Source organism: Eleutherodactylus coqui, chromosome 9 (genome assembly GCF_035609145.1).
Source record: "Eleutherodactylus coqui strain aEleCoq1 chromosome 9, aEleCoq1.hap1, whole genome shotgun sequence".
In the NCBI taxonomy this organism is placed as follows: Eukaryota; Metazoa; Chordata; class Amphibia; order Anura; family Eleutherodactylidae; genus Eleutherodactylus; species Eleutherodactylus coqui.
Genome location: NC_089845.1, coordinates 57597253 through 57620448, shown reverse-complemented (window position 1 = coordinate 57620448; position 23196 = coordinate 57597253). Strand labels below are relative to the sequence as shown.

At 46.0% G+C, this 23196-nt stretch overlaps 1 protein-coding gene across 1 annotated transcript in view; it reads left to right on the top strand.

The window, feature by feature from the left end:
* The first annotated feature begins 6676 nt into the window (after positions 1-6676).
* The window catches only part of DCDC2 (doublecortin domain containing 2), a 143270-nt gene continuing 126750 nt past the window's right edge, over positions 6677-23196 (top strand). The window contains exons 1-2 of the mRNA XM_066579429.1: positions 6677-7057; positions 14415-14466. Coding sequence (XP_066435526.1) covers positions 6741-7057; positions 14415-14466 — 369 coding nt within the window. The 5' untranslated portion in view covers positions 6677-6740. The remainder of the gene's footprint in view (positions 7058-14414; positions 14467-23196) is intronic.

Here is a 23196-nt window from a genome sequence, read left to right as displayed (position 1 = left end):
GATCATAAAGTGTTTATTGATTACACAAACCCCCTATGAAAAATATTATAACAATCCCATACCAGAAAAGCACAGTGACTACAAGGCAGAAAATATGATTACATATATTTCAAATATCACTACACTAAAGGCCCATTTACACCAGCAGATGATTGCTCAAAGATCACTCAAACGATATTTTGAGTGACAGCTTTGAGCAATCATTTTGCATAAACTTTCAAAAAGCTACTCAGCTACTTAAGTACCAATTAAGTGTGAAAATGAAGCCTTAGCTAAATGCAGTTAATAGCCAGAGGGCTCTTATCTGCTTTCAGTTCCTTTGTTCTCTCCGGAAAACAATGCTATCAGCACTCCCCGTGGAGAAGAGCTGATAAGAGTAAAGGATGATTTTTAGGTTAGACTGAATTTAATGATCAGCTAGCAGTGCACGAAAAGCGCACGATGGGCTCGCGTTTAGACGCTCCGATTATCGCTAAAACAATCGCCAATTAGCGATTTTTCAGCAATCATCGGCTGGTGTAAATGGGCCTTAACATATATGTGTCACATAGATGTATTCTGAGAGCATAAACGCAGTCAAACAATATAGGTTGAGTGACAGAACAAAGAGAAAAAAATGTTATGGTATTATAATATATTAAAGTGTACAATCTATATAACACCTACTTAGTCATGGGATATGTTTTGAGTATACAAATACCTCCAATATTACCAGTACAGTAAGATGCAGCACATGTGTAACTGCTTGTAAGCATATGCAAACTAGTAGATGGAGTCATGACTACACAAAATACCCAACATCGCTTACACAAAAATATATTAATATTGGAGCACAGCCAAGAGGGAAAAAAATATCACATACACCAATTCATTGCAATCAAAGGATGCCAGTAAAAAGTAATTTGTTATTAAAGGGGTTGTCCCGCGAAAGCAAGTGGGGTTATACACTTCTGTATGGCCATATTAATGCACTTTGTAATGTACATCGTGCATTAATTATGAGCCATACAGAAGTTATTCACTTACCTGTTCCGTTGCTAGCGTCCTCGTCTCCATGGAGCCGTCTAATTTCAGCGTCTAACCGCCCGATTAGACGCGCTTGCGCAGTCCGGTCTTCTCCCTTCTGAATGGGGCCGCTCGTGCCGGAGAGCTGCTCCTCGTAGCTCCGCCCCGTCACGTGTGCCGATTCCAGCCAATCAGGAGGCTGGAATCGGCAATGGAACGCACAGAGCCCACGGTGCACCATGGGAGAAGACCTGCGGTCCACCGTGGGTGAAGATCCCGGCGGCCATCTTCGCAAGGTAAGTAAGAAGTCACCGGAGCGCGGGGATTCGGGTAAGTACTATCCGTTTTTTTTTTTTAAACCCCTGCATCGGGTTTGTCTCGCGCCGAACGGGGGGGCTATTGAAAAAAAAAAAAACCCGTTTCGGCGCGGGACAACCCCTTTAAGTTCACATGGTGAAACACAATCAAGATTGAAAATTCATCCAGATTCCTGTTTTTACAATGTCGGAGTCATGTCTCCTCCTCAAATATTCATGTTGATTCTTACTAGACCAACAATCCTCGGCTCGTAGATTCAGCTTGGTGGAACGTCAAAAAGCGAGTCACTACAAATGTAAGTTTCTTGCCCTGTTATTCATTTCCTTGTGTAAGAGCAGCTGTCAAAAGATGTTTGAGGATCCTCTTTCTTACTTCCTGCGTTGTTTGGCCAACATATATCGGTGCACAGGGGCAAATCAAAGCTTACACAACAACCCTGGTTTTGCAATTAATAAAGTCCTTGAAAGAAAAATAAACAGTATTACTAGAATTGACATACAGATCTTAGAGCTACTGCCCAAGCCTATGCTGGGTCAAGTAAAAAGACTTCTCACCAAATGATCCTTCTAACTAGGGGCTCTTTTGGATAGAATTTTCCATATCATCATATCTGAATTAAGGATATGCTAATTGGAATTCAAAAAAGACCATATCTGCTCAAATGGTTATGGAACAGGGTGATAAAACAAATTCCATTGTCATCCCTTCTCATTTGGGGCTTCAATAATGAGCTCTTCTAGCAACCTGGTATGATTTCAAAATGACCGAATGAGGATATACCCAAGCCAAAAAATGTCTGGAAAGCTCACTTGATTGCACATGAAAACCTGCCATAGTAGAGCAGTTCCACTTAATTCTCAGCAATGTGCTGTGAGTGAAAACCTGAAAAATCAAGAAGGCTGTTGTTAGTCGTAGGTTTACGGAATAAAGAGGAACGAATCAGGTTTTCAATCAAATCCAAAAATCCCTCACATTATCTAAAATAGAGCAAGCCAACTGAACATTACTGATTAATGAGGCAACAAACTTCTCACAATCCTCTCTGGTATCTTGCCCAAAAAATGGCATTGATGAATCCAAACCATCTAATAACATCCTCCTGAAATGCTCACAATAGATACATGTACTTCGACTCCCACTAACCTAAAAAGAGGTTGATGTAAGCAGGAGCACAATGCGCACCCATCGCGGTACCTGAAACCTGACAAAAAATTAGAACGGTCAAAGACAAAATAATTGTGTCTTAACATCCAATAAATCAATCAAAGAAAGAGTCATGTAGGCAATCTGTGCTTGTATGGAGATCCAGAAAGTAGGGATTTGCTGCTATGCCATTGTGGGAAATGTTGGAGTATAAAGACTCTGTATCACATGTGACCAATAAGGTATTTGTAGGCAAGTCCAAAATCTCCAGTAGTTTTAATAAATGTATGGAATTACAAAGGTATAAAGGCAATTGAAGGACCATAGGCCTATAGGAAAAAAAATCAATATACGTGCCTGCCAGGTGGATTATGAAGGTCCTTATGTATCCTATCCAGCATATAAAAAGAAGGAACAAAAATACAGCTTTACAAAAATTACTGAATAAAATAAAAATACATGTATAAAAAAGAAAATGACCCACCGCCAAGACCAACCAAAACCATCACCATGTGCGCCCTGTAATCCAAAACTATACAAATTATATATCAAAACGAGGAACCCGCTCCCATACTTTATTTTAGTGTAATATACTAATAATAACTAAAAAAATAAACAACTCTAAATTGAAAAGAAAAATCATTTTTTTTTAGCTCTCTACCTCTAATAAAAATAATTCAACGTAATTCAATCAGCTGATTGTCGGACCTCCCAGGCGGTGGACTCCCAGCGATCAGATATTGATGGCCTATCAATTGTAAAAGGTTGGATAACCCCTTTAATATGAAATATTTTGATGAAATAAAATAGAAAGTGAGATAAACTAACCAAGATTATGTAGTAAAGGTTTAGTTGTATTGATATAATATCTACTATAAGACTGTGTGAACACATGACTGACCCTGTGGTAATCTTCAGCGGGGCCGCCTATTACAGTGTAATGTGCAGCTGTAAGCAGGTCCTATTTAATGTTTAACCTTCTGCTATTGAACTCAGTGGGGGGCTTTGTAGCTGCCGTCCGGTTATGTCCGTTGGTCTGCTGGATGCATCATTGTGTGTTTTGTAGACATTCCAGAGGCTGTTAGTTACAAAGAGCAAGTTCTTATTAGTAAAACAACTAAATATACGGAAAATCTAATGTGCAGTAGAGTGAGAAAAGTCTTACAGCTTTCATTGTTTTACTGAGATACAGTTATATAACAATGTGGGCAATTCCAAAACTACTCCCTAGGCCATGTTCACATTGTGGATTTTACTGTGGATGTAGGGCTTTTCCGCAAAACCGTGTTTGCGCAGGTAATGGCACACGCAAAGTCTGCATGCGCTAAACACAGAGCTTGGAACCCATTGATTGGGTTTGTTCTCATAGGCACGCTTTACATGTGCATTTAGGGCGCATGCAAGAATATGGACCTGCTCTAATTTCATTTTGCGCAGCAAAAATCCCATAGAAGTCTATGGGAGGTGCAAACATACACAAGGAGAAGGGTGTGACACTGCGCGAAACACGGGGGAAATAACTATCTGCGGCTCATTAGGCTTGAATAGCCTTGAAATCCACGGAAAGGGTTGTATGCTATGCACGCACGTGAACCGGCGCTGTGTGCGCAAAAAGTACAGTACTATGTGCAGACGCGGGCAACCCGCAGATTATGTATCTCTTCAAGCCTCGTTCATGCACAAATACACTGCGCTGCAGTAAGCAGTTTGGCGCATAGACTCGTGTGAAGCCGCCCTTAAAGCGGAAACTGTGTGGATTCTGCAATAAATATGTAGCCAATCTGCGTCCTAAAATCCTCCATTGACTGTAATGTAAATCCACATGCAGGAAAAGAAGAGACCTGTCACTGCTGGATGTGCATTCTGCATGACATTCATGCAAGTCTGCATGCGGCTTTGTCCCTTTCAAAAGGGCTAAATCTGTGGACGGTTCTGCAGTAAACCCAAGTGCATCCGCTTCCATGTGGCCGTCTGCATTCACCCCTATATAGAAATAATACTGCTAACAGGACTGCTGCTACTAATGACAGCGGTAATAAGACTACAGCAGAGATAACCGCTGTTCTGCCCATTGGCAGTCTTTTTACTCACGTAGATACGCAGCGTATTTACAAGCATTAACCCTTTGCAATCCAATTTTGGATTCAGGGTTTCCTAGGGGGCTTTCTCTTTCTGCCATTATACAATGGCGCCATCTGCTGGCTAGAGCCAGTACTGCAGTATGGGACATGCTGGAGAGGCCCCCAACAACAAAGTGGCCAACAATATACAGTAAGAATACTGTACGTCTTCCGACATTGGAGCTGTACAGCCTTCAATCATAATGTCTTCAGACGTCAGACAGTGGATTGGAAAGGGTTAAAAGAACACACGAAACCGCACTGATTGTGCATAAATATGTAGGTTCCCTTCGTATTTTGCGTGTATTTCCGCACGCCCATTGATTTCATTGGGCTTCTATGATGCGTAACAGACACCAAAATAGAACATTCCGCTTATTTCGTTATGCGATCAGTCGTCACATTGAATAATACACCCAAGTGAGCGAACCCATTGAGGTTACCGGGGCTTATTCACTGGGTATTGGGACGGTTTCACACGGGTGACAAAATCACGCGATTTTCTCGCAATGCGACAGCGCTACAAGTCGCATGCATGTGAAGCCGATGCTTTCCTATACGGATTCCTTCACATTAGCGATGTTTTGTAGGCTGCTACATTGCCAGAAAAAAATCACGGGTTGCTGAATATTGCCGCGATTTGCGCTGTTTCGTAGCCCACGTTTCCCTATGGAGCCTTCCTGTGTGTGCGATGTTTGTGCAGTGCGATGCAACTTTAGGAAATCCTACTGTTTCGCTAAAATAAGCCCTAGCTGCATGAAACAAAAAAACTTCACTCCGCTGCACGCCTACCGAAGCTCTCCGGCATTTGATTGAAGTTCTCCGCCAGTTTCCTAATTAGGCTTTTGAAAAAACGCAACTCCATGAAGTCTTGCCTCTGATTGGCTGAATGCCACGGCGTTCAGCCAATGAGAGCCAGCGCTTGATGAACCAATCACAGCCATTTATTGAATGGCTATGATTAGTTCATTGAGCACTGGCTCTGATTGGCTGAGCGTGGCCCTTGAGAAACAATCAGAGGCATCACTTCCTGGAGGCGGGCTTTTTCAAACTCCTGACCAGGAAGCCTTGCCTGAAGACGAGACCTGCAGAGAAGTCGTGCGGCGGAGCGGACAGCGGCTGTTAGGTCATGTATATTTTTAAATGCAGGTAGGGCTTATTTTGGGAGTTTATATTTCAAGCCCAACCCCAGCAAAGTCGCGCGACTTTGTAGCGACACAAAATCGTGATATCGCCGTGAAAAAACGCAGCGATATAAAACAGAAGACCAATGCGATATCGCTGCCATTTTCTCACGGTGCAAAAATTGCGCGTGAATTAGTGCATGAACCGGGTTATTTTTCTTCTAACTATTAAAAATCTGTGCGAATGTGCGCAAATTTGAAGAAAAACAAAAACCGTGAAGATCGGTCCTGTCCGACCACAAGCGGGAATCCCAATCGTGAAAACGGAATCATTGAAATCAATGGTTTCCTTTTGTCCGGTCATGCAGCCGTCATTATGACATCAGCATAACGGGACTAAGACACGCCCATCTGTGTCCGCCCTCATGCCGCTCGCACACTGGCGTTGGGGGCGGTTCGCGGTTTCTATCTCTCTGCTCCGTTTTTCGAGGGGAGAAATTGAAATAAAATGGAAGAAAAATTTTTTAATTTTTTCCCCTATTTAGTGCAGTCTGCAACGTTACTTCTCTGTGAAAAAAACCCAAACCTGACGGAATGGAAGCAAACTAAAGGCTTTTTGGTATTTGAACCCCCACACCACCACCATTAAAGTCAATGGGGGAAAAAAAAGGGTGTTTTCTTCTGTTTTCCATCAGTTTGTCTCCTCCATAAACGCAGCAGGGAGACGCAGACTCCCGCACCACGCAGGTGTGACCGCAGACTAGCGCTGCTCGGGCTCCACATCACACCGCAGTCCTCACTGTGGGGTGGGAGCACGTGGCAGGAGGCGAAACCAGCAGCGCGTCACGTGCTCAGTTTTGTGCGGTTGCCGTGGCGACGACGGGAAGCTTGATGAAAGCCCTCCCGCTAGAAATGTATGTGCGACCGGCAGGTGGCGCTGTTCGATGGGCAGTGGCTACCTGTGCAGGTGACAGGTGGACAGACTGCACACAGCCGCTACACAGCAGTCTCCCACTCACCGCCCGGGATCATGCAGCCACCACCTGCTGCCGTTAACGGCGGGGGGCGCAATCTAGCCCCCCTCGCCCAGCAGCCTGCAGTGAAAGCCGTGCACGTGTACCGGAACGGGGACCCTTTCTACCGGGGCCGCCGCATGCTCATCCACGAGAAGCGGGTGGGCTCCTTTGACATCTTCCTAAAGGACGTCACCAGCCGGGTCCAGGCGCCCTTCGGAGCAGTGAGGAACATCTACACCCCGAGGCACGGGCACCGGGTCACTGAGCTGGAGGAGCTGCAGCCCGGGGAGAGCTACGTGGCCGGCGGGAGGGAGAACTTCAAGAAGCTGGAGTAAGTGCGGAGCGCCGAGGGGACGGGGGCACTTGTGGGGGCAGGATGGAGTGAGGCATGTGGGGACGGGGGGCACTTGTGGGGGCAGGATGGAGTGAGGCATGTGGGGATGGGGGGCACTTGTGGGGACAGGATGGAGTATGGCATGTGATGGCAGGGTGGCACTTGTGGGGGCAGGATGGGCTGCGGCATGTGGAGACGGGGGCACTTGTGGGGGCAGGATGGAGTGCGGCATGTGGAGACGGGGGCACTTGTGGGGGCAGGATGGAGTGCGGCATGTGGGGACGGGGGCACTTGTGGGGGCAGGATGGAGTGAGGCATGTGGGGACGGGGGGCACTTGTGGGGGCAGGATGGAGTGAGGCATGTGGGGACGGGGGGCACTTGTGGGGGCAGGATGGAGTGAGGCATGTGGGGATGGGGGGCACTTGTGGGGACAGGATGGAGTATGGCATGTGATGGCAGGGTGGCACTTGTGGGGGCAGGATGGGCTGCGGCATGTGGAGACGGGGGCACTTGTGGGGGCAGGATGGAGTGCGGCATGTGGAGACGGGGGCACTTGTGGGGGCAGGATGGAGTGCGGCATGTGGGGACGGGGGCACTTGTGGGGGCAGGATGGAGTGAGGCATGTGGGGACGGGGGCACTTGTGGGGGCAGGATGGAGTGAGGCATGTGGGGACGGGGGGCACTTGTGGGGACAGGATGGAGTGCGGCATGTGGGGACGGGGGGCACTTGTGGGGGCAGGATGGAGTGAGGCATGTGGGGACGGGGGGAGGGGGCACTTGTGGCTTGTACTGACAGGATGGAGTGTGGCATGAGGGGGCAAGTTGGCACTTGTGGTATGTGGGGACAGGATGGAGTGTGGCATGTGGTGACAAGGTGGCATTTGTGGCGTGTGGTAACAGGATGGAGTGTGCATGTGCTTACAAGCTGGCACTTGTTGCGTGTGGTGGTTTCATGGAGTGTGGGATGTGGTGACAGCGCACCACGTATGGCATGTGGTGATAGGATGGAGTGTGGTGACAGGTAACAGTGTGGCATGGTGTGACAGGGTGGCACTTGTGAAAATAGGAAACCAACAGCACTCACCACCACCAATCCGGGGGTCCTTCTATTAAGCACGTCGTCTGCACACCTAGATCGGGATTAGATACAAATCCCAACAGATGCAGTCAATACGTAAAGGAACGTCAGGCAGCAGGTTTTTCAGTGCAGTGTATTGGACAAAGACCAGCACTATTCCTGTGTGATGCAGAAGCATTTACCTTGTACTCCTATGGATACAGAAAAATACACTGCACTGAAAAACCTGCTGCCTGACATTCCTTTACTTATTGAGGGTGGCACTTGTGACAGGATGGAGTGTGGCATGTGGTGACAGGGTGGCACTTGTGGCAAGTAGTGACAGGATGGAGTGTGGCATGTGGTGACTAGGTGGCATTTGCGACAGGATGGAGTGTGGCAAATGGTTACAGGGTTGCGCTTGTGGAATGTGATGACAGGATGGAGTGTGGCATGTTGTGACGGATGGCACTTGTAGTGGTGACAGGATAAAGTATGGTGACAGGATGGAGTGTGGCATGGGGTGACAAGCTGGCACTTGCTGCGTGTGATGACAGAATGGAGTGTGGCATGTGGTGACAGCGTGGCATTTGTGGCATGTGGCAATAGGATAGAGTGTGGCATGTGGCTACAAGCTGGCACTTGTTGCATGTGATGATTTGATGGAGTGTGGCATGTGGTGACATAGTGGCACTTGTGTCATGTGGTGACAGGCTAGAGTATGGTGACAGGATTGGAGTGTGGCATGTGGTGACAAGCTGGCACTTGCTGCGTGTGGTAACAGAATGGAGTATGGTGATAGGATGGAGTGTGGCATTTGGTGACAAGCTGGCACTTGCTGCATGGGGTGACAGAATAGAGTGTGGCATGTGGTGACAGCGTGGCACTTGTGACATGTGGTGACAGGATGGAGTGTGGTGACAGGATGGAGTGTGGTATGAGGTGACAGCGCACCACGTATGGCATGTGATAGGATGGAGTGTGGTGACAGGTAACAGTGTGGCATGGTGTGACAGGGTGGCACTTGTGGCAAGTGGTGACAGGATGGAGTGTGGCAAGTGTTGACGAGGTGGCACTTGTGACAGGATGGAGTATGGCAAATGGTTACAGGGTGGCACTTGTGGAATGTGATGACAGGATGGCGTGTGGCATGTTGTGACGGATGGCACTTGTGGCATGTGGTGACAGGATGAAGTATGGTGACAGGATGGAGTGTGGCATAGGTTAACAAACTGGCACTTGCTGCGTGTGATGACTGAATGGAGTGTGGCATGTGGTGACAACGTGGCACATGTGACAGGATGGAGTGTGGCATGTGGTGACAGGTTGGCACTTGCGGTTTGTGCTGACAAGATGTAGTGCAGCATGTAGTGACAAGGAGGCATTTGTGGCGTGTGGTAACAGGATGGAGTGTGGCATGTGGTTACAAGCTGGCACTTGTTGCATGTGATGATTTGGAGTGTGGCATGTGGTGACATAGTGGCACTTGTGGCATGTGATGACAGGATGGAGTGTGGCATGAGGTGACAGAGTATCATGTATGGCATGTGGTGACAGGATGGAGTGTGGTATGTGGTGACAGGGTGGCACTTGTGGCAAGTGATAGGATGAAGTATGGTGACAGGATTGAGTGTGGCATATGGTGACGAGGTGGCATATGTGGAAGGATGGAGTGTGGCCAATGGTTACAGGGTGGCACTTGTGGAAAGTGATGACAGGATGGAGTGTGGCATGTGGTGACAGGGTGGCACTTGTGGCATGTGGTGATAGGATGAAGTGTGGTGACAGGATGGAGTGTCGCATGTGGTGACAGGATAGAGTGTGGGGACAAGATGGAGTGTGGCATGTGATGACAAGCTGTCACTTGTTGCATGTGGTGACAGGTTGGAGTGTGGTATGTGATTACAGGGTGGCACTTGTGGGATGCTGTAACGCGGTGCCATGTATGGCATGTGGTGACAGGATAGAGTGAGGCATATGGTGACAGGGTGGCACTTGTGACATGTGGTTACAGGGTGACATTTGTGGCATGTGGGGACAGGATGGAGTGAGGCATGTGGTGACAGGGTGGCACTTGTGACATGTGGTCACAGGATGGAGTGTGGCATGTGACAGGGTGGCATATGTGACATGTGACAGGATGGACTGTGATCACACGGTGGCACTTGTAGAGTTTACTAAGTAGGCACACAGGAGGAGACTGTAGGGATGCTCCTGGTGCCAGGTGGGCTGCTGTGAGCTGGTACTGGGCTGGCACACATACCCTGTACAAGGTGTCCTGTCATGGGGGGCACAAAGTTCTTTATCACGGTTGTCTCAGGGCTCCTTTACACTGGCGTGTTCAATTACCATTAGTAAAATACGCAGTGTTCACGGACTGAAGCCGTGCGTATTCCCTGCTTACTGCCTTTGTTCTTTTTGGCTTGTATTCATTATTTTTTTGACTTGTACAAAAAAAGCACAAAACGTCCCCATTGATTTGATGTGTAAATACGCAGTGAATTCACCTGCATCGTGTGTATTCACCGTGTGTTTACGTGATCGCACTGACTGTGATGGACGGTTTCGGTCCGTAATACAGACTAAGGCCCCTTCCCATGAGCGCTGTGTATTTAAGGAAGTCACGTTTCAGTGTGATAACTTTCATATCTTCTATCTTGTGTCCGGGACTAGAGAAATACTCGGCCGCAAGTAATTCTGCTTTCTCTCTTTAATTGTGCGACAATTAAATCTCATCCTCCTGTTTAGTTTTTGTCCTGTTTCTCCAACATAAAGCCCCCCAACAGGACATTTACTGCACAGGATCAGGTATACAATGTGAGACATGGAACATGTGAATGTCCCCGGGATCTTATATTCCTGCTGTGTGTTGGGGATCAGTATCCTGTCCGCGGTCCGTACATGTGAGCAGGTCTTACAGCTCCTTACATTACAGGGATAAGATCCTTTCTGTGTGCCGGAGGGCAATGCACTCCTGATTATAAAGTTCCTCAAATTTGGAGGTTGCCTGTAACATGGCGCAGACCTGCAAGCGGATATTGCCCTGCCGTGCGGAATTCCGACCCGGAAAATTGAGTTTCCACATTAAAAAGCCACATGTCACAAAAACATTTGTTTTTGTTTCAAAATTCCACATGCAGATGTTGCTCATTGGCAGCGCAAAATCCACAAGCCACAGATTTGGACTTGCTTTTTAGAGGTAGAATTTGCTATGGGAAATACTGTAGCAATTTCACGGTGTGAAAGTACCCTAAGGGTATGTTCACGGTTAGCGGCTTGGCATATAAACACTGCACATATGCAATGCAAGGTAGAAGAGAAAACAAGGGGATCTACTATCTTGGACCTAATTCTTACTAACAGGGAGGGGATGGTTGAGGAAGTAAGGGTGGCTGGGACCTTAGGAAGCAGTGATCATGCTATCCTTGAATTTTGGATAAAAAGGAGAGGAAGACCTGGTAAGACGTCAACCTCAAGGTCGGATTTCAGAAAGGCAGATTTCAATGAACTCAAAAAGAGGATAGGAAGAATCCAATGGCCGGATGTTCTTAACGACAGAAATGGCCAAGAAGGTTGGGAAATATATCGAAATGAGATTCTCAAAGCACAATTGTTAACAATCCCTAAAAGAAGGAAGAATGGGAAGCATTTAAAGAGACCAGGATGGATGAACACATAACTCGTACACATGTTAAAAACAAAGAAAAATATGTTTATCAAATGGAAAGAGGGGGAAATATCTAAAGAAGAATATAATGCGGTCTGCAGAAACTGTAGGGCAAGTGTCAGAAAAGGTAAAGCTTATAATGAATTGAGGCTTGCAACAGAGGCCAAAAGCAATAAAAAAGTAAACGAAAAATCAAAGATGCTATAGGATGCTTGCAAGATAAAAAATGGTGAATTGCTTAAAAATGATGTTGAGAAGGCAGAACTTTTAAATTCCTATTTTGTATCTGTTTTCTCTCAGAAAGTAGATGGAACATCAACTGATCTTCTCTGTGCTATTGGGAAAATAAATTAATGCAGGCTATCTATAAGCAGAGGGATGGTGAGGGAACACTTAGCTAACTTAAATAAATTTAAGTCTCAAGGTCCAGATGAATTCCATCCTAGGATACTAAAGGAAGCAGCGGAGGTAGTTGCTGAACCACTTGCCATAATCCTTGAAAATTCCTGGAGAACAGAAATCTCAGAAGATTGGAAAATGGCAAATGTTGTCCCTATCTTTAAAAAAGGGAAGAAGGTGGATTCAGGAAACTACAGGCCTGTGAGCCTGACTTCTATACCGGGAAAGATCTTTGAACAAATTATTAAACGGCATGTATGCAAGTACTTGGATAAAAATGGAGTAATTAACCAGCGCTATCATGGGTTTGTAACAAACAAGTCATGCCGGATGAATCTAATTTACTTCTATGACAGAATCATCGACTGGGTTAATCAGGGAAATGTGGTGGATATAGTTTATTTTGACTTTAGTAAAGCATTTGACAAAGTATCTCATACCACGCTTTTTGAAAAAAATGACCAAATATGGGATTGACAAGGCAACTGTTAGGTGGATTCACAACTGGCTGAGTGATCATACTCAAAGAGTGGTCATAAATGGCTGCACATCCAAGTGTAAGAATGTATCAAGGAGGGTACCACAAGGATCTGTCCAAGGCCCAGTATTTTTCAACATTTTTATAAATGATCTGGAGGAGGGAATTGATAGGAAAATGATTAAATTTGCTGATGACGCAAAGCTATGAGGGATAGCTAACACTAGGGAAGAGAGAGTATTGAAAAAGATCTACCGTAGAAAAGCTTTCACAGTGGGCAGTGACTAACAGAATGGAATTTAACAGGGAGAAATGCTAAGTCCTACATCTGGGCAAGAAAAATGAAAAAAGAACATACAGAATGGGAGGAATTGGCCTAAGCAGCAGCACATGTGAAAAAGACTTGGGTATACTAATAGATCATAGACTGAACATGAGTCAACAATGTGATGCAGCAGCCAAAAGGGCAAACACAATTCTGGGATGTATTAAGAGAAGCATAGAGTATAGATCACGTGAGGTCATTATCGCCTTCTACTCTTCCTTAGTCAGACCTCATCTGGAATACTGTGTCCAGTTCTGGGCACCCCACTTTAAAAAAGATATAGACAAACTGGAGCAAGTTCAGAGAAGAGTTACCAAGATGGTGAGCGGTCTGCAAATCATGTCCTATAAGGAACGGTTAAAGGATCTGGGAATGTTTGACTTGCAAAAAAGAAGGCTGAGGGGAGACTTAATAGCCGTCTACAAATATCTGAAGGGTTGTCACAGTGCAGAGGGATCAGCCCTATTCTCATTTGCACCAGAAAAGACTAGAAGAAATGGGATGAAACTGAAAGGGAGGAGACACTAATTTGATATTAGACAGTGAGGGCGATCAATGAGTGGAACAGGTTACCATGGGAGGTGGTGAGTTTCCCTTCAATGGAAGTGATCAAACAAAAGCTGGAAAAAATATCTGTCTGGGATGATTTAGTGAATCCTGCACTGAGCAGGGGGTTGGACCAGATGACCCTGGAGGTCCCTTTCAACTCTATGATGCTATGATTTTATGATAAGACTGATTTGTTCGGCCAGCGGATTTTCCTTTTCTGCTCCCATATCGGAGGATGAAAACGGAGCCCCCGAAGGCGATGTGAAAGCCGCATCAACTGGCTAAAGTGTGGCATCGCCAGCTAAACAGATAGGTGACCCTCTGAAGCCATAAACAATCACCTATATAATACAAACGTGTATAACGGCAGGTACAACCTGGGCTTCTCTCACTGTGTCAGGATCATCAATAAGACCTGTGCCCTCTTGTGAAATGTGGCACCACGGCGTCGGCGAGAGACTGGCCCATATCGTAGTGTTGGCTCATTTCACGCTTGTCACATTACTTTTTAGAAGGGCCAAACATCCAGCTGCAAAAGTTTGGAAACGTATATGCCTGCCATTAAAGTAACATGTAACATGATGGCTGGTGGATATTGGTAGTTTCTGGCAGATGCCGGTATTGTATGTGCAGTAGCAGGCTTTGGCTCCCTGACTAGTAGATCTGTACTATATACTGTATGTTGGAGTAAGTCTGCTGGTAGACAAGTCACTATAACATGATGGCTGGTGGATGTTGGTAGTTTCCGGCAGATGCCGATATTGTATGTGCAGTAGCAGGCTTTGGCTCCCTGACTAGTACATCTGTACTATATACTGTATGTTGGAGTAAGTCTGCTGGTAGACAAATCACTATAATACTTTCTTCTTATTTTTCAGCTACTTGCATATTGGAGAGAACAAGAAGAAGCCGGTGGACCCTCTGAGCCAGGTAACGCCATGGTAGTGCATTATTAACCTTCTGGGTTATACAAGCCGCGGGCAGCTCAGATGTTGTATATGTTGGTTGTTGTGTTGTTAGGCAAATATATGAAAAATGTGTTGTATTTCGGTTTAGAGGTATGGTGATCTTGGGCGGTCTCTGGCACCAAGGTCACAATTTTTTATTTGTGGATGGGATTAATTCCTAGTACAGGCCTGCCCAACGTGGCAGTAGGTTGGGGCCAAAATAAAAATTGGCAAACCTCTTGGGGCCGCAGACAAGTCTTGAGTGGCTCATTTTGTAAGAAAGTCACTAAAAACCTAGGATGCTGTCTGCCAGTGACTAGATGAGCCCAGACCTCAGATAGTGCTGCTACCGTGTTTCCCCCAAAATAAGACACTGTCTCATATTAATTTTTGCCCCAAAAGAGGCACAGTATCTTATTTTCGGGGGAAGGGCCTTATACTCCCCTGGTCCATGGCGTCCCAATGCCTCGCGATGGTCTCCGGCAGCGCTGCAGCAAACTGCAGTGCCCTCCCCGTCTGCTATCTGAATGACAGCACTGAATGGCTGTGATTGGCTCATTGAGCGCCAGCTGTGATTGGCTTCTGGTGCTCGATTATCCAATCACAACGCTCGCTTTGCTGGAGGCAGGGTATTCACAGCCCCATCACCAGAAAGAAGCTGAGATGGCAGGCGGGGAGGACACTGCAGTTTGCTGCAGCGCCACCGGAGACCATCGGGACACCGCGGACCAGGTGAGTATTGATTATTATTTTTTTAATGCAGGTTAGCTAGGTCTTATTTTTGCGGGGAGGCCTTATATTTCCAGCCTCCTCCGAAAACCAGGGTAGGTCTTATTATTGGGGTAGGACCTATTTTCAGGGAAACACGGTATGTAGACACAGAATGCGTGTGCAAGTTTTTTAGAAAGCTGTAATTGTACCGACTGCTGCACTATATATACTCGGGAACGTAAGAAAAAATCCAAGCAGAAATGCATAAAACGTTTTCCGCTGCAATGCACTTACTGCAGCGTAAACACGGCTCCAAATACTGTAGGACCGGCTGAGAGATTCTGCCACTCCCGGGGCTACAGGACCTTCCTGGACCTGAGTGACAGTCATGTGACACTCCGTGCGCTGCTCAGTGTGGCTGGTCACATGACCCATTCACTGAATGTCCCTTACCCTGCACAGTCATGTCACACTGGCTGCTACTGCTGCAGTAAAGATTGGGCTTTACCGTAAGCAGCGGCTTGTATGACATGACTGTGCCGTGGACTGTGACGTGACTATGGTGTCAAGAGGCCAGCAACTAGCTTCTTGGCATTATAGTCATGTCACAGTCCGCGGGCCACCAGAAATCCTCTGCTGGCGGCATGTGGCCCCCGAGTCGTATGTTGTACAGGACTGTGCTAATAAAATAGGAGCAGGAAATGCTGTTTTATATTTCATCATTTGTGGAATTATTATTAGGGCGACTTTAAAGTAATTGAAGCACATAACTCCTTTAGGTATCACTTTAGGCCTCCTGCACACAGCAGCAACAGCGGCATCTGCTTCATTCAGATGTCTTTTTTTGTACTGTGGATGGACCCGGTGGCTCGCCATCGTGCATTTGCAGTACTAATTTTTTTTTTCAAAAATTCTTTCCCCACGCCATCGCTAGATGATGGCGCAGAATCTGCGACCTGTCCGCAATTTTCATTGCAGACAGGCCGCGGGTTGGACAGCTTCCATTGACTTCAATGGAAGCTGTCCGTGTGGAATCTGCATGAAAATGGAGCATGCTGTGAATTTTTTTCCTCCGTGAGTGGAGTAGGAATTGCTTTCCGCTCGTGGGTAGGAAGCAGCTGATCTCCATAGGATGTAATGGGCGATATTTCCTGTGGATTCGTGGTGTGGACGCTGATTGCGGATTCCGCAGCAAATATCCGCCCATGAGCCCCTTAAGTTTGTGGACATTTTCTACTGTTTTTGTTATTGTTTATTTGCTTCCTAAGTGCAACACAATTCTTTTGCTCTCAGGGAGATAAGCAGTCACCATAGCAGTCTGGTAGCAGCTTACTTCCCTCTCCTGTGTGTATGGAGGGTCGGGGCGAAAAGCTGTTGGCAGAACAAGATTAGGGCATGAAGTATGTGGCCAGCATTCGTCACATCAGCAGGGAGAGGGAGGAAGTTGTACATTGCAGAACAAGTAGTTAGAGGGGGGAAGAGTCTGCGGGGGGAGGGATCACATAATCAGCATCTAAGAGATCTCACACAATCCTCAGCATTCTGCCAGCAGGTCTATACAGGGAAGAGCTCCTCCAGAGGCTGTGTGAGGGTATGTTCACACGGCAGGATATGATGCAGATTTTTCTGCGAAGATTCTGCCTTAAAAATTACAGCAACGCCACAGATTTCGCCTCACATCCATGGGTAAAAGGCACATTGCTGAGCGCAATATTGTGACGAGTTTATTGTATGAAGGTAGCCTAAAATAAATAACGCCAGGGAAAAAAGCACATATAAAAAATGTGTGTATTGAAAAAAAATTCTGCACAAAAATACGGATAAAAATACATTTACCAGTTCTAAAAATCGCAGGTTTTTTATGTTTGTTTTTTAGGGGCCAAACTGAAAAAGCATTTGTAAAAGAAGAGTTAGGGGGTCCAGATGGGGTGGATGTGCCATGGAGGGTTCAAGGCATTTATATTAGCAGCTAGAGATGAGCGAGCACCGGTCCGCGGTCCGCGTTATTCGAGTCGAGCTTTTCGTAAAATTCGAGAGCTCTACTCGAGTACCGAACCCCATCAGCAACAATAGGAGACTCGAGCATTTTTGTATGTGGGACACCGGGTCCCGAGCTTTTTTTTTCTTTCTAGGTTCGTGCTCTCGTGGAATGTAGTGACATGTATGGAATGTAGCATGTTAACCTTATTGCCGTTTCCGCTGTGGAATTCACCTCTTCTCCATACAGAACTACGCGATAAAACCCTCCTCAAAATTCCCATGCGGATTTGGAGGCCGGCTTCCGCTGCTGATCTGCTGTAGAATGCCCGATGCGAACATTCCGTTGGAGGTTCCATCGCAAATCTAGATGAACATAGACCTAGCTGAAGGTCGAAATGTTGCAGCCTTTATATAATGGAGGAATAAAAGTTTCATATTTTGCTGCATCTATCCATGCTGCCGCGGACTGCAGTTTTTCTACTAGCCAATCTAGATGAAAATACTGAAAGAAGAAGCACCGCACTTTGTTATTCCAACCAAAAACTGGTCAGCTGGGCGGAAAGCGGACGAACTCAATTTTTCAGTTCCGTCCACAGATGGAACTGTTTGGCCTCAGGGATTCCCCTTTGCCGCTCCCTCGAACGGTGCAGGAAAGAGGAATCTGTGACGCAACTGTGAAACCACCGTTAGTCTTCTGACGACTTTGCTTATATGTGAAATTCACTTGGCCACCAGGAGCGGGCGCACCAGCAAAAGTCACCCAATTCTTGTATTGTTGGGTCCTTAGAGGGCAGTTTCTGGATGCCGCTACAATTGTTTACTAGGTGCCAGCGTTGTCATAGTAAGTCTTCCAAATGTTACACCAATGATGACTGTAGAGATGGATGGTGCTGCTAATTATACATGTACTATATAAAGAAAGGGATTTGTGTCCAAACAGTCACTTGTTTGGGGACCAGAACATCAGGACATGTAATTATCGTATTCTTCTACATACATTGTCTACTTTTTACTTTAATTCCTTGTTAGTCAGTTCCCCGCCAATTTCTACATTTATGTACTTCCATGTCGGAGCCTCACATTCATTATCCTGCATACTTGTGTAACACGTATGTACATGATCGCGTGTGGAACCATGTATTGGCATCTCTCTTTCCTACTAGTTAAGATATTTGTTCCCCGTTCTCCCCTCTGCAGGACTTTTACATAATACTCAACTATGCAATGAGTTTGGGGATTTTATAAATATAGTATGCATGTGGACTGCTGCCATTTCTGCCCCATAGGCACAAGTGGCAACTTGACCATGAGGAATAAACTTGGCATAGCTGATGAACAAACACCATTGTTTTTTTGGGTACAGTAATGTGAAACTGTATCCCCAGAGGTGGTTGTGTACATAAACCATTCTGAATGTTGTTCAATGCAGATAAGCCTAATGGGAACTGAGAAGTAGCAACAATCACCATACAAAAGCTCAGTAGAGTCCCCAGGCGGCAAGATCATTCCTCTGGAATACAGCCTTGTCTTATTTATTCATTTGCCCTTTTCAGTCTACTCTTGCCTTTAATTTCAGGTTAAATAATACGTTTGTGCCAGCGCTATGTAAACTAAATTGGATTGAAGCTTCTTATTTTCTTATGTAGTTAAAAAAAAAAATAAAACTACAACAGGGTGGGCCATGGAAAGGTAGCCCACCTCTGACAATACTGCTACAGGAAGAACAAGCAAGTAGATTGTTTTTCAAAAGCTTTATTGATTTACTCACATTTACAACGAAGGCTAGAAGTGATACGCATTCACTTCTATGTACCTGTGGGCATATCACAATACGTTGGCTGATACTTTCTGCAGCTCTTCAACGGTGATGCTGCGCGATGTTTTCCTTGAGTTTATCAAGAATATATGAATTATTGGCCTACACTTTATGTTTACATTTCCAAACAGATAAAAATCGCATGTAGACAAGTTTGGGGAACAGGGTGGCCTTAACCTCTTGCCCACAGTTTGCTCTTTTGTAAACCATGCGTGAACCAGTGTCAGTAAGTCGTGGGAGGTATGGCATGTTGCCCCAGCTTCTTAGCAAAAGCAATATATTCTTTACTTTTGGTGATAGTTGGTTATAAAACTATTCCAAAATGTCCAGATAAAACATAGTATGCACAGCTGATTTGAAGAAAATTGGGTCTACTATTCTTGGTCCTGACACTGCGCACAGAATGCCAATTTTCAGGTCGTACAGTAGTGTTTCATGAGTGAGATGGAGATTTACAGTAGACCACCAATACCTTGTATTCCACGAATTTGTGACTTGATAAATAAAACCAAGCTTCGTCCATCATACACCGACGGGCCCAAAACTCCTCAAGCAATCAGTCAGCAACCATGTACAGTAATTTACTTAAGGTCTTTCAGTTCTTGCACACACATTATTCAATATGGCTTTAGGTTCAGAGATCTCAGTAGTCACCAACTTCTTTCGTGATACACCAACTTGCTGGGATAGTCTCTGAATTGATTTTCAGGGACAATTTACAATTCACTGCTAAATGTCATGGACGACTTTGGATATATGAACTGACAGAGGCCTCGTTTTCTTCATGTTTGCCACAGACCCAGTTTGGCTCCACTTCTGAAACAGGCTCTGAACATGACGTTTCGTGGGTGGTTTTGTGCCTGGGTACTTGTCGGTGAAGGCCTCTTGTGTTTCTTTAATCGATCCGTATCACACACAGCCTTTCTGTTGTGTCCGCTGGGCGCACCACGCCTCAGAATTGACACACTAGTTCAGAAACCGGAAATCCTGCGCAACTGCGTATGGGAAAGTGGACTCACTGACTGGAACACCAAAGGGATAGTGAACTGTGTACTGGACTAATGGGCAGACATAACACAAAGACTGACAAACACTCAAAACACTTACCTTGCATACCTACACACATAACTTGATGGAATAGCTATCATTTCTTTGAGGTATTGGTTCAGAAATTGGCCAAGTCAATTAAGCCCACATCACAGGTCCCTGTTGTCTCACGGGTCCCTACTCTAACAAGACAACTAACCTCAGGAAACCTGCCTGCTAGCAGGGTGATCGCCCTGATAAGGATGGCCCCGCATTGGAACCTAAAGACCTAACTCGCCCAGAGATGCTAAACAATCCACAGCAGGAAGGACACAGTTTACACCAATACATTAGGGATAGCATGCAACAAAGAACAGGACAGTTTATAACTAATGTCTGTCCACCTGCACAGACCCACAGAAAAGATCACTGTTCACACACATATACACTGAAAATGCCTATTCACACCTGATGTCCGGCAACCTGCACAGACCCTGAACATGATACTGTTCACACATATACACACAACACATACAAAAACCCAAACCCTAGAGTGAAGGGATAGCAGCTTCCTTTTGTAGAGGGACTGGTATATGCAGCAGACCAGTGGAGATTGGCTAGAGAACACCACACCCTGCCAGCACAATTATGCCACACCTGTGGAGGTGTGCTGCTAGAAACCCATATTACTAGAGATCCAAGCAGCATAAACCTGACTCTTCCATAACTATTCACTGTTGCAAGAAGAACACCACGGGGCAAATTTATGAAAGTTGGTTAAAAGAAAGTCTGTCTTTGTTGCCATAGCAACCAATCACAATCCAGCTTTTATTTCTTAGTTTATTTCTACTGCTGCGGGAAAATGAAAGGGTTATGGCCTCCTTCAAAGAGTAGGGTGCCAGGACTAGAGGTGGGCCACTACGTATCATTCCGTGACCCACCCTGTATCTTCACTATCGTGTTTACCCATGACGTCTTCCTCATTAAAGGGGTATTCCATGACTAATGTTTAAGGGTCCTTTTAAAAAAGCTGATTCTCGTTTGAACGAGCAAGTGACGTCATTTGCTCTTGTGAAGCCAGTTTAGACTGTCAGATACATCGTTGGCTCGCTCAAACGAGAATCATTCAGAATCGTTCGGTCATTCACATTCACTGTATGAGCAAATGAGAAGGACTGAAAGATTGCTGTTTAAACCGAACAATAAGTGTACGAGTCAACAATGATTTATATGCCAGGAAAAATGAATGACGAAAAAAAAAGCAAATGCTTATCATTCATCATTGGCTGCGTTTAGACCGAGTGGTTAACGTTCCTTTTCACTCGTTTGAACGATAATCGTTCTGTGTAAAAACACCTTAAGAATACCTACTAAATACTTGCATTGGAAATGTTTCCTCCTTTTTATATACCCTATTATTACATATAAACACAGGGGAGAATCGCCCGCCTGGACCTACTTCTTTGGCTATAAGTTAGGGTCTTTACAAAAAGACAGGTAGACTCCACTAACACCCTGCACCTCAACAACCTCCTCTCTGCTATAGCGTCCATCGCCATCCTCACTGCCAGCCTTAACACTCTCGTCCTACGCCAACTCCCAATACACTCCATCCACATTAGCCCCTCCCTCCTCTCCTTCCCCATGCACAGCTCCCACACACTCCTTATCTTCCTCAAATGCCTCTTTATTCCCTCACACCATCAATAAACACCATTGCCACCCTCACCAATCACCTGCTCACCCTCGCTACCTACCCTATTACTCCTGGCTGCAGGGGACATCTACCCCACCCTGTACTGCTCCCTATCAAAATCTCTCCCCTATCATATCAAACCACCCCCTAGCCCAACCATTAGCCCACGCGTCCCTCCACCTCGTTCAAATGCGTCCTATGGAACTCCCAGTCCGTGTGCAATAAACTCCCTACTATCCACGACTTCACTACCAAACATCTCAACCTGCTCGTCCTCCTGCATTGTTCTATGATAGCCTGCAGTTGTCCCACACCCCCAGATTGGATGATAGGCGTGGCAGAGGAGGAGGCATTTTCCTCTCGCTGAACTGCATCTTCCAGGTCATTTCCCCCCTGACTTCCTCGCTCACCTTCCCGTCGTTCAAGGTCCTAACCGTACGACTCTTCCGTCCCCTGTCCCTGCGCGTCGCTGTTATCTACTGGCCCCTGGGTCCCTCCTGCCTATTCCTCAATCATTTTGCCGCCTTGCTTCCCCACTTCCCATCCTATGAAATCCCAACCCTCATTCTCGATTACTTCAATTTCCCCATGAATGACCCCGTCTCCCCATCCACCTCCCAGCTTTTAACACTTCCTCATCCTATCACAACTCTCAGACTTCCCCACTCACAGATACGGCAACACTCGCTACCTAATTTTCCTCCCCCTCTGCTCTGCCTTCCACTTGGTAAACTCCCCTCTCCCACTCTCCAATTACAACCTCCTCTCCTTCTCCATCAGGCACCCTAACATCTCCCCAGACCCTCCCACCTATCGCACCTCTAGGGGGAGAACATAAACAAAACCACAGTTACATGTAGTAATCAGTTGATGGAGACAGCAGGGGTGAGAGTCCTGCTCCAACGAGCTTACATACTACAAATAATGGGGTGATACAAAAGGTAAAGGGGCTGGAGATGTGCACGGTATGGGGGGGTAGAGAGTGAGGGATGCTATACACATAGACGATGGTCAAATTGAGCCGTATAGTGGCCGAATCGGTATGACTGCAGGGGGCGGCTGATTTTGGCTAGCAGGGATTGCATTCAGTAGGACAGGAAGCATGTTATCACGTGGAGTACAGAGGGTTTGGTTTAGGGGATATGGTATGCCTCCCTGAAGAGGTGCATTTTTAGAGCATGCCTGAAGTTCTGCGAGTCAGGGATTGCCTGGATAGTTTTAGGTAGGGCATTCTAGAGGACTGGTGCTGCTCTGAAGAAGTCTTTGAGGCGGGAATGAGAGGTTCAGGTTAAAGGGGCACTTAATCTGATTTTGTAAGCAGAGCGAAGGATGCGGACATAGTGTTAGAGACAGCGCATAGTCGGTGGCGTTCTGGAGGAATGGTGCTGTGATGTCGCGGGAAGAGGAGTATAGAGATGGTACTGAAAGTCAAATCTCCTGAAGGTTTGTCCAATAGGGACTGTGTAGATGGAGAAGAGGAGGGG